Consider the following 15,595-nt stretch of genomic DNA (forward strand, 5'->3'; position numbering starts at 1 on the left):
AAGTACAGACTACTAACTACAAAGAAACTGTCATTGAATCAATACATAGAAGTGCATTTTAGTTTTAATTTTTTTTATTTTCAATGACTAATACCTATGTAAATCTTATAATTTTACAGCATACCGTATATTTCATCACGTCTCCTGTGGTATAATAATTATACAGTTCGCAAAAGTTGCGTAATATTGTGCTGTCTGAAACCTGAAAAAATCTTGCCAAGTTATAAGTAAGCTTTTAATTACTTAAAATTGCTTTTTTAAAGATTAATTAAGTTTTTAATGCTATCATATTAACGATTATACCTACTTGGATTTTAGGTTGAATTAAATGAAATGTTTATTTGTGCTTCTTTGAGGTTACATACAAAGAACCCAAAGTTTGTTATGACATCTTTGCAATTGTACAAATACTTATTACGTCAATGTGAAAGATTGCCCCCAGATGCATGTAAACATTACAAATTTTCTATAAAACAGGTAAGAGAAATTACATTTTGCTAATGCTAAACCAATATATCCAAAGAAACATTTAAATAAGATGTATATGTTTTAAAGCTTATGTTTTAAAGGTGGCTTGAATAATATCTAAGTAATTTATTATAGAGTTATAAGCAACATAAATCCGAAAGTGATCCGGAAAGAGTGAAAGAAATAATAGCAAAAAGCATTGAGGATGCCAAATGGATAGTGAATAAGGTACATATCACACTTTTTATATACATAATTGTATTCATTCTAATTTGCACCGTATTAAAAACAATAACTTGGAGGTGATTGATGTCAATGTTATTTCTCTTTTACACTTGGTAAATCTAAATTGTTTGTTTATACAAACATATTTAATCTAATTTGAAGGAGGTTTACTATTTAAACTTTTACCAAGAACATGACTTTAGTTCTGTAATTAGCTACAAAGGCTACAAATCTGCTGATTCTAATGGTGGTCATTTTTAAGTACTAATCAGTTTTATCTTGAACAATCCTTTTTTTTATTTTCAGTATACCCAGAAATAATGGCAATCCTGATTATAATGGATGCTTTTCGAATATGCCTGAAAATATTAATACAATATAAGAATATTTTGTGAGTTTATAATGTTTGGAGAAAAAATTGAAGATTATGAATTATTAGAGCACTTAGGTAAAGGAGGATTTGCACATGTATATAGAGCAAGATGTCGGAAAACAGGATTGTTTGTTGCTATCAAAATGATAGACAAGGCTCTCATGGCGAGCGCTGGTATGATAGGTCGTGTAAGACAAGAGGTCACCATTCACTCTCGCTTAAAGCACCCTGCCATTCTAGAACTATATACATTTTTTGAAGATGCACATTATGTTTATTTAATATTAGAATTGGCACATAATGGTGAATTAGCTAAGCACTTTAAATTAGGAACCCATGGTCTCTCGGAAAAAGCAGCTGCAGATATTTTTAGACAAGTCCTAAGTGGAGTTATGTACCTACATACTCACAATATAATTCACAGAGACTTGTCATTGAATAACTTACTATTGACAAAAGATTTGAATGTAAAAATAGCTGACTTTGGTTTAGCAACACAATTAAATGGACCAGATGAAAAACATGTCACAATGTGTGGAACACCAAATTATATATCTCCAGAGGTAGCATCAAGAGAATTTCATGGATTACCTGCTGATGTTTGGGGACTAGGTTGTATGCTGTATACCTTGTTGGTGGGGAAACCGCCATTCCATACTCAACATGTTAAAACCACTCTTAATAAAGTTATTAATGCTGATTATAGAATACCCATTGAGTTATCAGTGCAGGCACAAGACTTGTTACAAAAACTTCTGTGTAAAGATCCAACCAAAAGAATAACACTAAAAGGAATAATGGAACATCCTTTTCTTAACAGTATATTTAATGGAATGAATTTCAACAAACAAGATTTATCACGAGACTCTGGATTCTTAACAACAATGCATAGCACACAACACAGTGCAAAAATAAGAGCTGAATCTACTAAAACTTCAGAATATTTAGGTGTCTATAAAGGTAATGAAGATTTCTTGCCCAGGGACTATTTAGAAAACAACCAACAATATGAAGTATTTTCTGGAAGACAAAATGAAGAATCAGTATCAACCTTTAGTAATAAGTGCAGTAATAAACTTTGTTCTAATAGTAGAGGATCAGTTGAGTTGCTTGATGGAAGAAATCATATGGCAGAAAATAATATATTAAATTCAACAAAGAAAAATGGCAGTACTTCAAGCTTGGCTGATAGTCTAAAAAAATTAAATATGGGTCCTGGACAAAGCAATTTGCAAGCTTATAACATCGAAGAAAATAAAGAAAATATGGTAAAACAATGTGTTGTTAAAACTAATTCATTAAGTGTCCCACCACTTTGTTCCGAAAGATTACCGACAATTTCGCATCGTACTCGAAATGCTATATTAAAAATAGAACCCTCAGGGGTCAGTGTAGAATTTATTAAAAAAAAGGGAAAAAATAGAGAGGAAAAAGTTGTTGAAATTTGCAAAATATCTAAAGATGGTATGAAGATAATAATTTACTCTGTAGATAAAGAAAAAGATGCAAATTGCTACATGGAACATGATCCCTCACCTGATGAAGTATTTTCATATCATAACCTGCCTCAAAAGCATTGGAAAAAATATCTATATGCATCACGTTTTGTTGATCTGGTAAAGGCTAAAACGCCGAAAATAACACTTTACTCTTCGCTAGCTAAATGTCAGCTCATGGAGAATGGAACTGATATTGATCTCTTCTTTTATTCTGGGGAGAAAGCCACATTTACATCTACTGAAGGTATGAAAGTTATTGACAAAAATCTAAAAACTCATACTAATTTAGCAGCAACTCCAGAGCTGAAGTATCTAATTGATCATTTCGAGGAATGTTCCAATCGCATGAAAAGAATACAGTTAGCCTTATCCAGTATTCCAGATGAGTGCTTCCCTTTAATCATTGGTAAAAGACCAGTGCATTTAACCCCAGCTACAAATGTACCAGAAACTGCAAGTAAAAACTTTACCACGCCAGTATTTAATATTGGGTCATTTCACAGAACAAACAGCAGAACAACTGGTTTTAGTCAAACAAAAAGCATAGATTCCTCCTAATTTAAGCTTTAAACAATATTAGTTTAATTATTTTTGAAAAGTAGGTATAATTTAGAAATACATAAGACTATTTTTTTTTTATTAATGATTCGCAAATGTTTAAATCTTAGTGTCCATCTTTCTAAAGTAATGAACCCCAATGTATTTCAATACATTTTTAATTATTTTAGTATTTTCGTCACTATAATAAATTTTTTAAGTTTTACGTGCACGTAATTATTGACAAATAAAAAAGGAAGTTCAAGAAATAAGTGATTTAATTTTACATAAACCCGCCTTTATATAAAATGCCTTAGGCAGTAGGCAAATTGAATATTGCCGCGTCATTTAATATTATGCCTAAACAACAAACTATCGATTAAAAACCGGAACAGAGAATCGATAAGATTATTCAAACACCTAAAAAATGCTAAGGTGTCCATAGAACCTGATGAAAAAATAGAAGGTAATGAGCAGTGGTTAAAAAAGATAGGTAATAGCGAATCATATCGCATTTTTAATAGATCTTTTAAGGGCATTTTTTTAAAGGAAATAAAAAGGCGTTATCAAACTGCATAGTTTGGTTTGTAACATGTTAAATAATGTCATGAATCAATTAAGGCTAGATTGATGATTATGAGAAAAGCAGTCTCGTGGTCACAATTAGCGTTGCCAGGCGTCCGGATATAGCCGGACATAGGTAGGCTTTTTAATTGCGTGTCCGGCCTAAATAAACGGTTGACCGGCTTTTGTTAGGATTTTTACGCCGAGTTTATGTAAAAAGCCTACATCAAATTTAAAACGCCTATTTATACAATACGACTGCGTCAGATATACTTTAGCTACTTTAGTTATTTTCAATTTTGAAAAATGTAATTTTTATGATATACGCCGTGGATAAGTTTAAAATGTGAGCAATTACACTCTTTTTTCGAAAAAATAATTCTTTTTAATTTACTATTTTTGTTAAAGTAGTAAAGTCTTTTTGCTGTGAGCACACTACAAGACAGTTAACAAATTTTATTGTGTGGCAACTCTAAGAGGCATCCATCTTTTTTGTCACGATGCCTCCTAAGAAGCAGCCCGAGAAATCTGGTGAGTTGTTTGGTTTCCTTGAATATAAATGTCGAAATAGTTAAAATATCATGAATTTTATTATAAACAAGTGCACTGTGTTTGAAATGTAAATAATTGTGGTATGGAAATATTTATTATAAAAAATTAAACATTGACAACTTTCGGGCCACGCGGTATGGTCTTTCTTGTTTTAGTCTTTATTTTATTTATTGCATTCTTTACTTTATGTGTGAGGGTTTTGTATGATAAGATTGTTTTATTATTGTACTTTATTAGTATTTATTTGAAAACGTTATTCGTTATATATGGAAACCAATACATGTCAAAAGTAACCTCTAAAACGTATGTTCTAAGATAAGCGATTTATTAAAAGTAATATTAATGCTATTGGCACATGTCTTAAATAGTATTCTCTCCTACTTTATTATCGCAACGTTACATTTATTAACGAATGTTAACAATATATTTCGTGAATTAAATTTCGTTTGTAAACAACATTCATTCGAGAATTCCGTTTTAGCCTCCGGGTCTAAACCCGCTGAGAAGAAGCCTGCAACTGCTAAAACTCCAGCAGCTGCTCCTAAGGCCGCCACCGCTGCTTCAACGAGCAGTGCCCCTAAGCCGGCAACAGCTAAAACTCCTGCTCCAGCGCCCAAGGCTGCCGCCCCTAAGTCAGCGCCCGCAGCAGCTAAGCCTGCTGCAGCAAAACCTGCTGCGGCTCCTGCGGCTAAGCCAGCTGAGAAAAAATCTACGGCCACGCCTACAGCTAAGCCAGGCTCTGCCAAAGCTGCTGCTCTTAAGGCCAAGTCAAGTGCAAAGCCCTCGGCTAAGAAGGCCGCGTCTGCTACTAAGCCCACAAAACCTAAACCAGCTGCTACTAAATTGAAAATTGCACCTAAACCTAAGAAGACCGGCATCAAGGGACAGAAGAAAGTTGTAAAGCCTGTGGTAAAGGCTCTTAAAGCTCAAAGAAAGGTAAGGTCTTTAATTTTTTTTCATTTAAAGTAAAAACAGCAAGTGGCCACTTGAATTCGCTAGAATAGCAAAGGGATCATCGCCCGTAGACATCTGCAGTTGCAGATGTCTATTGCCTAACTTAATCATAAGGGGATGCATAGAAAGAATATAGTTCCCATTCCTTTTTGTCCCTCTCTCTGATTCCTCTTACCATCTTTTCTTAAAAGAATAGGGTGGGAATAGAATTTTGACTAAATTTGGTGGCCATCTGGTGCGAAAACTCATCTGACGAAAAGTGGAATCACTTCATGTTTGTCTTCACCCAATAAATTTTGTTGCTCTACCACTGATTGTTATTTAATGCTGTTATTGTTTTGTTTTTAATTTACAAAGCTTTTGGATGTTCCGTTAATATAAATATTTCTAACAATTCTCATTATGTTTATATTATTTGCTGCCATTTCATTTGATTAGTAAAAATTTTTCCTTTCAGGTAGTTAAAGGAGAACATGGCAAGCGCGTGCGAAAAATCCGCACATCTGTGCATTTCCGCAGGCCTAAGACCTTTGAACCCCCGAGACAACCTAAATATCCTAGGAGGTCATTACCAAGAAGGAATCGGTAAGTTTTAAATTTTCTTCACTTTATACTATAGTATATTTTTTACATTAAGTATGCTGTATTTTTGATAGATTCTTGAACAAAACATTTAACTTTCATTATGTACTTTAAACGAAATGTTATAATGAATTTTCCAGCATGGATGCTTACAACATCATAAAGTTCCCATTGACATCTGAAGCGGCAATGAAGAAGATTGAGGACAACAACACATTGGTGTTTATTGTTCACACCAGCTCAAACAAGCACCACATCAAGGCTGCAGTCAAGAAACTTTATGACATTAATGTGGCTAAAGTGAACACCTTGATCAGGTTGGTTAAACTCCACTTCTTTTTCACTACCTTTCAACTGGTTGTTGTTCATATATAATTATGTTTCAATCATCAATTTGTAAGACAAAAGTAGACTACAATTATTGTAATTTGTAATTCTTATACAATAGCAAAATTTCATGATGAAACGTTTGTGGGAATCTCATTGATTTAGAATGAAAGAAAATTTACACACTACTGATTGCTTTATGTCAATGTTATAGATAATATATTTTATTACAAGAAACTATAGCATTGAATGTTAATTTCAGACCCGATGGCAAAAAGAAGGCGTACGTGCGACTCGCGAGAGACTACGACGCATTAGATGTTGCCAACAAGATTGGAATCATATAAGCATATGTACCATATTTTCTAAGAATACAAAACATACAAAAACTATTCTGTTTTATTTTATAAATTCGAATGTTTAGATGGATGCATTAGATGTTTGTTAGAAGATATCTCCAGAATGGCTAAACAGATCTATGAAACTTGGTATAAATATAGTCTGGAAAAACACAGGCTACTTATTACGTTGTTTTTAAGTCAGCGCGGATAGACTCGCGGGCAAATGCTAGTAAACTTACATAAATGTCTCAAATACTCCCAGTTGTGAAACAAAATGTTTTGTTAATGTTTCAAATTACATTTTGGGGTCTATTGTAACTTTCTAATGGTAAAAAAAAATTTAATCAATAGATTTTTTATTAGAACAATTATTCAGAAAACAATAATTTCTACTAACTCATGGTTTGCCGCTACACTAATATTAACCTTAATTATTTTAAATCAATCGAGCAAAATCTACAACTAAATTACAAAATAAACTATTAAATTTTATTAACTTTTGCACGGCCGGTATTCAGACTGCAGAGTAAATACTAAATACGTGGTAGTAATACCTAATAATAGAAGTCTGAATAAGTCCATTTATTTTCTACGTCTTAAAACGTACGAAGAATTAAATAAATACGCATAAACTGTCGTAATATTGTGAACTAGACTATCAATTTAGATCGTAGCTATACATTTACATTTTTTTAAATTTTAAAACGTGCAGCTGTGATGTGAGCCTGTAACAAATTTCTGCTCCGTGGTTACTTTTAAGTTTGTGTATGTCGATGTATAAGGGCCGAACTTACAAATTGGTATTTTTGTGTTAAAAGCTGCCTCTTATTTTAAATATCAACATGCACGAAACAAAATACACATGTACAGGTGTAGGTAAATGTTATTTTTTTGCTGAAGTAAAAGGGCCTATACGGCCTATTTTCTGGTCGAAACTTTGAGAGCCTCTCCTGAAAAGTTTTCAATTTGCACAGTGGCCCTTATACGTAGGAGCCATCAATATGTAGACTGGACACATTTTTCTAATAGTTAAGACGTTGTATCCTTCTAGCAAAAAAGGGTTGAGAAGCTGAAATTCATCATTCATTGCTTATATCCCTGAGCATTAAATTAAATCATTTAACATTACGCGACAAGATACTCGTTTACACCTTCTAAAAAAAGAAACAATATAAGCTGCTAAATAGTAGTCTAATATTGGAAAATATAATTGTCTGTTTTGTACTATTATTGCTGTGCTACAGAGCTGAGTACTGCATATGTGATATGACTGTGATTTGTATGAATCGAACATTTAACCTACTTAGAAGTGTGGTCACTTGTTTGTGTGGTGATTTCTAATTGCGACGTTCTTCCAAATATGTGTTACTCCACGATCAAGGAAGCTATTATGATGCGATATTATTATCCAAGCCAGTGATAATCGTGAGGCATAATTGTTAACAATTTAAAAAAATAAAGCCAAGTCCGACTTAGGCCAACGTTATTTCCTAGTAAGATAAACTTGTCCTAAGAGCCTGTAATTCAACGATGAATTAAATAATATCTTATTATTCGAATCTATACTTAGCTGTTACTTAAATAAGCTACAGAAACTGTAGTTACTTTGAATGTAAAAAATACTTCAATTCAAATACAATGCTGGAAAATACACGAACTGTATAATTTACAAAACTATGATCAGTATGGATGTAGGCAAGAAGACTCCGAAGTCAACGTACTCGCACCTCGGTTACGGTATCCCTAATTCTATTCAATTGAATAATAATGTCGTTTCGACATAAAGTAGTTCCCGTTGACGTAAGTGCATTGATTTTTTTAATGTAAAACCATTCGTCAAAATGCGCAAACGTACAATTACGCCAATGCCAAGTTGATCGATGTAATGTTATGTAGGTCGAGGGTTAATTTCGTTCACATTGTATAATATTTGTATTAATTAATCGAGAATTTTCTGTTTTAAAATTGTTTAAGTAAAATAATTACGGTTCTGTGTTATCGATACTAATATAAAAAAGAGGAAAAATTTGACTGATTGTTTTGTTTGCGCTGAACAGGCTTCGAAACTACTGAACAGAAAAAAATCTTTCACTGTTGGGAAGCTACATTAATCCATGATTACATAGGCTATATTCATTACTAATTTGTTTTTTATTTCAACACGGGCGAAGTCGCAGGCAACTTCTAGTCCTATATAATTTCGCAGTTAAAGTTAACCACCAATACCAATACTCTAACCCACAGGTGGGCACAGTTAATCGAAAAGTTAACTTCGTTAATCGTTAATTCGTTAATTTAAAATTTAACTTCGTTAATCGTTAAAGCGTTAAATTCTGGAAAATTTAACGCAAGTTAAAGTTAATCGTTAACAGTTAACCATACCAAAATTATACATACTAATTTCACACTTATAGTGGCGACACTTGTTTAAAATATTAATTTGATTATTTTATTTATGAAAATTAATTTTCATTAAAATAAAATTAATTTTTATTGATATAAAAATTAATGTTAATTCTATAAAACATTAGTATAAGAGACAAGTATGAATGCATTATAGTATATTTCATTACGAGTGCAGAAAGCCTGTCATTGCAAAGAGTTCCGACAAATGTCTACCCGAGCCGAGGCGCAGCCGAAGGTGAGGGTTCACAGTTGGAATAAGTTGTAATGACAGTTCCGCCCATGTACTAAACAACTATTCTAAATACAGTTGCGAAAAAATGAAGCAATTTAATATTATAATAAAAACACATTAAACTCAACTAAATAAAATGTTTGTGAAATGTCGCCAACCATAAAAGAATACAAACAGAGTTTTTTTTTGTTTTCTTCACCCACTCTGGGTAGGCAAAGGGAACTATGCCAAACAGCGAAGTCTTCGGTAGATTATTTTTATTGATATGAAATGAAAATTAAATTTAATGAGATGAGATAAAATGAAACCTTACCTAATTCATTGAATCAAATCATTAACTCTGATATTGTAACAAATTAGGAGCTTCTTTTTAGAAATATTTGCATGAATCATAAAAACTGCAATGATTTTTTTTTGTCAAAACTACGTGTTTGGTTTTTTCTTTTTAATAGACATTATTTTGACAGTTGGGAAAGAGAACGCACGAGTTTGGAAAAGCTAAAGAAAAAGCACGAGTAAAACAGTGTTTTAATACAGTTGCTCAAAAAGTGGCGTATTGCAGGGATGAAGAGCGTTCGGAATGTGGGCTATTACATACTCGTGCTTTTATATACTCGTTATGAAATATAGTATTTCGAACCTTTTTTTGATTTTGTCCTGTTGGTCACGTCTTTCACGGACTGATGCACCACAGTTGCACGCGAACTTCACATATCAATTATCAGTTCACCATTCGAGTCGCCGACAGTCTCCTAACATAGCTGAATTTACGAACCTGGCGTGGCGCGTAATTTAAACAAAATGACAGCACGTCTCCAAGTTTCTAATTTAACGATTAACGGACTTTTATTAACGGAAGTTGAGTTTAACGGAAGTTAACAAAAGCGTTAACACTTTTTGAAGTTAACTTAAAAGCTAATCCGTTAAGCAAAATGTTAACTTCGTTAATTAACGATTAACGGATTAACGAGTTAATGCCCAGCTCTGCTTTAACCTATTATTATTATTATTAATTTTAATTAGTGTTAGAATTAGTATTCCTCGGTTTTAATAGATAATGAATGATTTAGTATTGAATATCTACTACAGCTATTTCACGTACAAGTTGATTATAAAAAGTATAATGTGTTATCAAATATAATCATGAATTGACACGATCGACTACCAAGTTCAAGAATGACTTTAAATAATAAAAAAATCGACATACTTCATAATGTAGGATGTTTATTTTTAAACGAAATTTTGTTTTTTGAAATAGTATAAATTTTATGGCAAAGTAAGAAAGAAACGCATATATCCCAGAGGTAGACAGAGATTACAAATTTATCATGAATGCAACGCGTGTTGTTCCAAGTTTTGGTTTGTCCTTATTGCAACACTTCGTCAGTTTGTTCAGTAAATCAAAGATTTTATATCAACGTACTTATTGTTATTAGTATGAAATATTTAGCATTAAATAATTCGACATGGGGACTAATTGAGTACAAGTTTAAAGAGTATAAGTTAGTCAACTTTCTTCAATGCCCAAAAAAAAACCTTAATCATCAGACTAGTAGTTCAATCCAAATAAAATTAACCGTCTCACTCGCTCTCATTGCATCACACATATCTGTACTCTGTAGGTAAACATCACAACAGTTATTAAAAATAAATCCAAAAATTTCCTTGTTCAAACACGCACACTACGAACTACAAACACAGTACATTTATACATCTAACAAATTGAAAGCAAATTGCATAGTGACGTGTTTATTTCGATATTTTGTGAAAGTAATACTTTATTGGATGTGTAGACAATAAAGAATCACGGACGTCGCACTGTAATTAATGCCCTAGAAATGAAATATTACATTTACAAATTGCCGAAATATATCACACTACTCCTAGTTATTAATTGAAATTACAAACGGGTTTTGTTAGGAAATAAACGTCCTCAATTGTACACTAGATATGTGTGTTCAATTAGGCGAAAATTGCCGTTAATGACAACAGTAGCAATGAAATTCTACTTGTGTATATAATTTTGAATTCTGAATTCTTTAAATAGTGCCCATTTTCTGACATGAAAAGAAACAGAATATGCATTTGTAAAACAACAATTTATTTTTGCAGAATTGTTTCTTCAATTAATAATCTTACTAATATCATAAATGCGAAAGTTTAGATGGATGGATGAATGCATGGATGTTTGTTTGAAGGTACCTCTAGAACGGCTGAACGGATCTTAATGAATTTTGGCACAGATTCTAGAACGTAGTCTGGAAGAACACATAGGGTACTTATTCGTTATTGTTAAAACTGCGCGACGGAGTCGCGGGCAACAGCTAGTCGTTTATAATTAGTACAAGACATTAAGCGATAACGTCGTGTGCGAAATTACACGGATGAGTCAAATATAAATAAAATTACAATTATTGATGACAACGCTATAATTTTAAGTTGCACCTTCATTGTGATGATGTAGCAAAATATTAGAAAATTGCTTGTAGCTATTACGTGGCGTCGGTTCACATTCGATCATCCCTTTCATTTGTCTTGAAAAAAACAGAGATAACAATAATTTTTGGACATTCTCTCACAGAAACTCACTTAAAGTAGCAATTTCATATGATTCTACAAAACAAACGATTTATCATGACAAGTCTAAATATTATCCAATACAAAGTTACATATGATAATAATATTCGTCATAGGTTTATCGTTGTATGAAGTTACTCTTAGTTTAAATATGTTTTTTTTTTTTATATTTTGCTTAAATGTTCAAATATACTAAAATATAAATATACGTCGATTCTAAGAGAAGCTTCAGGCCCAGCGAGTTGAGATAAAGAAGGAAAAAAACTTGAGAGGTGTCAAGGGACATCCGGATGGAACGAAGTTCCTTTCAATTAATTAGTGAAGGAACCAATGTTTATTCTATGCATTAAAAAACTTAAGTCTTCACAAGAAGTACATTTTATTTCTATGAATTTTCGTTATATATTGTCACGTCGTTGCCATGGTGATATAGCAAAAAGTGTCGTGACAACTTTTCGTAAGAATTTTTTCCGTCTAGCCCCCTTTCACAACGCGCGATAAGGAACTTCGTTCCAAAAAGGGATTTTTCACATTCAGGTGACAAAAACAGAATGGATGCTAAAAAAGACAACTTTCGTCTATTCGCCTTCTTAATAAGACACTCTCTAGCGAATTTTAGTACACTACTTTGTGGAATCTCTTCGTACCGACGAGGTGGCACCTGGTGTTGCCACCGTATACAGTAATTTACAACATAGCATCCGATCGGATTGCCTTTCAGATACTTAGCCAGTGGTCGAGCATTACATTAAATTATCAACAAGAGTGCCAATTTAATTATTTTTTGCAACGTGAACGCGAACTTATTTTGCGTAACTTTAAATACATGTCATCTTATACAAAGCATCGCCAAATCCATGACCTCTGGAGCAATCTGATTGCATAACATTGTTAATTTCTTTATAAAAAATAAAAAAACCCTCATTCGATCCTATCTTGATCTTGTTATGTTTGTCAGCTCCCTACCGTGACGTCTCTTTTTTATATTACAGTTTTTATGTAGTCGAGTTCACACTTAAAACTTGAGCTTTGTATGCATTTCAATATGCATTTTTTGTTGCGGATCCGAACGATAACCCTAGCGTAGGGTCGTCAACCTTCATGGGGAACATCGACCTCAATTTTATGCTCGATTTGAAATTCTGCGCTAGCGGTTGTCGATCACTAATATATTTCTACGAGACGAGAGGCGTCAGTATCTGTTTATATTTTGTGCATTATGTATGATTATGTTGGTACAGCATAAACTATAAGTATAAACTCTAAGGAGTTTAGCAGAAAGTGTTATAAATATCGAATAACTACTTACTTGCATTACTATGTTTTGTCGATAATGCTCTATGTCAGACAAAGTACCAATGTAGTAATATATTGACTGTGTTTTAAACAAAACACTCTCATATTCATATCCACTCTTATTCACTGCTGAGTTTCCCAGAATTTAAGAAATCTTATTATCATACTGATATTATAAATGCGAATGTTTAGATGAATGGATAGATGGATGTATCTCCAGAATGGTTGCATGGATCTCCATGAAATTTGGCATAGAATAAAAGCATAGTCTGGAAAAACACATAGGCTACTTATTATATTTTTTTACTCCGTGCACACGGTGTAACTGGCGACTGTGACTTGTTAAAATTAAAAATAAAAACAATAAAGGATTCGATGTAAGCGACCTACTTACTTGGTATTGGATACTGAAAGCGTCATTGTCAGCTTGTGTCCATAAAGTATTCATGTAAGTTATCTATATCTATCTATATATATAAAAGAAAGTCGTGTTAGTTACACTATTTATAACTCAAGAACGGCTGAATCGATTTGACTGAAAATTGGTGGGCAGGTAGCTTAGAACCAGGAAAAGGACATAGGATAATTTTTTACCCCGTTTTCTATTTTTTATTCCGCGGTGCAAGCTGCGGTGTATGTCAAGTGCAATTTTTTTAATTTGAAGGACTGGGTATGGTCAGGACTGAAATTAAGAGATTACCATCATTTTAAAAATTGTTATAACCATTGTAAAACGAAAAACACAAAAAAAGAAATTCCCGGAATTTTCAACACTAAATTGACCAAGCAAGTAAAATTTATCAATTCAAGCCCTGACTCATTCATTTGATAACGTCTTAGAACAGTGTAATTTTCAAAACTTATTACTAGATTTTTTTTATGATGGTTTCTAATATTAGAGTTTAGCGACCCGCCCCGACTTCGCCCGGGTGGCAAATGATATGCATGTGATATCTTTTCTGTTTTATCAGTAGTACCCTACCCGGTGACGTCTCGTCCCGTAAAAACTTTTTAAACACGTCCGCTTTTTTTGGTAGCCCTTATTGTTTGTGATCATAACTATTTGGTAGTGTTATAACCTATAGTTACCTATGTCAGTAATATGACCTATGTATACACAGTATATATAATTTATATTTATATATTACCAATAAAATTGTATTGTATACTTCAAAAGATAATTTTAATCTACATAGAATTTTCCTGATATCGAACACACTTATTTTGAGAAAGATTAACATTTAAAGAGAAAAAATGGCGGCGCAAATAATATACGATTTTTAATTTCTTTGCCTTAAGCAAAAAGTGATTATTGTGACAAAACTGTAAAAGATAGCGATATACCACTGTTGACTTTCTTGATTTCTTGTAGCACTTTTTGAAATCTGCTATTCTCTTAAGTATCATTTTTACATAGGTCTAACCGTTTTGTCTGCGTTAGTCAATATAAGGCATTTTTTTTATTTTATATTACAAGGTGGCAAACGAGCAAGCGGCCACATGAAACCGCCGAAATGGCGAAGCGACCGCTGCCCATAGACATTCGCAATCGCAGATGCGTTGCCTACCCACAATCGACGAAGGAGGAGACGCACAAAAAGAGAATATTTAACCTTCCTATGCATCTCCTCCTCCATGAAATCCACCTCCTTGTCAGGAAAAGATGGGAAGGGAAAGAGGACTAAAATTAGGCCTCCGGTACCACACTCATCAGACGAAACGCGGAATTACTTCCACTTTACGTCTATCTTCTGTGTGGTCGTGGTATTTCACCGGGCGAGCCGGCCAATTTGTGCAACTGATGTTGTTACTGGCGTCTACCACTATTAAGGGGTTTAGAAATACGCTGTTTATTCATGTACACTATACTTTAATTAGAATGAAGTATATACACTAACCATCCAGAATACATAACCTACGCGATGGGGAAAACTGTATGGCATGTTTCATTTAGCAGAACATTTGAGTCAAACAGTGAGATTCCAAAAGATAATAAAGATAAGATTGGCTTGCCCCCAAACTCCATGCGCCAGGAGTTGATAGATCCAAACAAATAAACTGATTATTATATTGGATATTTAGCTATGCATCTACCCAGCGCTACCCAGCTTGGGCGGCAATCTCTATGTAGCTTACCGTAACCTGACCGGGAAAAAGTTTGTCAAAACTAAAAAATAAAATAGTTACATCATACCGATTAACAATTCAGTACTGGCTATAAAGACAAAACATTTCTCTTGGAATTGCTAATGAAATGGCGTCATATGGGTCGCAATTGTATTAACAAGTTATTGCCGTGTAGCTAACAACCTTCTGTTCTTTATATCTCTTGGAATACCTATTTTAATTCTTGTTATTACATTTTATTTTGTTACTCGGGCGTCGATGTACTATGTTGGAACGGTGTCATTTTTTTTTTCAAGTATCATCAGTTTGCACGAAATATATTCTGCAAGGTATACATTCGGTAATGTTCGGCTCTGCTCGGCTACTGAAATGAATACGGTTTACTGCTCTTTTCGCTCATTCATACATTATCATTTTGTTTGCCAGTGATACCCACCTCACGCCAATTTTCCCATTTATTGGAAAGTTCCGGATGAGAAAAATTAAATTACGTCAGAAAATTTAATTAGTAATCGAAGAAAAGATTTTTTTTGCA

At 33.2% G+C, this 15,595-nt stretch overlaps 2 protein-coding genes across 3 annotated transcripts; both read left to right on the forward strand.

The window, feature by feature from the left end:
- Nucleotides 1-112: 112 nt before the first annotated feature.
- Nucleotides 113-3,256, forward strand: LOC106720334 (serine/threonine-protein kinase PLK4). Of its 2 annotated transcripts, none has more exons than XM_014514974.2 (4): nucleotides 113-227; nucleotides 319-477; nucleotides 604-696; nucleotides 1,000-3,256. In XM_014514974.2, the coding sequence occupies exon 4, from the start codon at nucleotides 1,096-1,098 to the stop codon at nucleotides 3,121-3,123; it is 2,028 nt and encodes a 675-aa protein (XP_014370460.1). In that variant the 5' UTR covers nucleotides 113-227; nucleotides 319-477; nucleotides 604-696; nucleotides 1,000-1,095; the 3' UTR covers nucleotides 3,124-3,256. The 2 variants fall into 2 exon arrangements, with proteins under 2 accessions (XP_014370460.1, XP_045533719.1); XM_045677763.1 differs by having other exon boundaries at nucleotides 357-477.
- An 846-nt stretch (nucleotides 3,257-4,102) lies between these two features.
- Nucleotides 4,103-6,471, forward strand: LOC106720184 (60S ribosomal protein L23a). The gene is made up of 5 exons (XM_014514770.2): nucleotides 4,103-4,197; nucleotides 4,700-5,154; nucleotides 5,630-5,757; nucleotides 5,895-6,071; nucleotides 6,344-6,471. Exons 1-5 carry the CDS (start codon nucleotides 4,167-4,169, stop codon nucleotides 6,426-6,428), a joined length of 876 nt encoding a protein of 291 aa, XP_014370256.1. The 5' UTR covers nucleotides 4,103-4,166; the 3' UTR covers nucleotides 6,429-6,471.
- Nucleotides 6,472-15,595: the final 9,124 nt, after the last annotated feature.

This window comes from Papilio machaon, chromosome 4 (genome assembly GCF_912999745.1).
Source record: "Papilio machaon chromosome 4, ilPapMach1.1, whole genome shotgun sequence".
NCBI lineage: Eukaryota > Metazoa > Arthropoda > Insecta > Lepidoptera > Papilionidae > Papilio > Papilio machaon.

What these genes read in the sequence shown, in the direction of transcription:
- LOC106720184 (XM_014514770.2), top strand. Translation starts at nt 4,167, where the DNA reads ATGCCTCCTAAGAAGCAGCCCGAGAAATCTG. An exon ending in CTCTTAAAGCTCAAAGAAAG is followed by an intron (nt 5,155 to 5,629) that starts GTAAGGTCTTTA and finishes TTTTCCTTTCAG; the next exon opens with GTAGTTAAAGGAGAACATGG. An exon ending in TCATTACCAAGAAGGAATCG is followed by an intron (nt 5,758 to 5,894) that starts GTAAGTTTTAAA and finishes TGAATTTTCCAG; the next exon opens with CATGGATGCTTACAACATCA.
- LOC106720334 (XM_014514974.2), top strand. Translation starts at nt 1,096, where the DNA reads ATGTTTGGAGAAAAAATTGAAGATTATGAATTATTAGAGCACTTAGGT.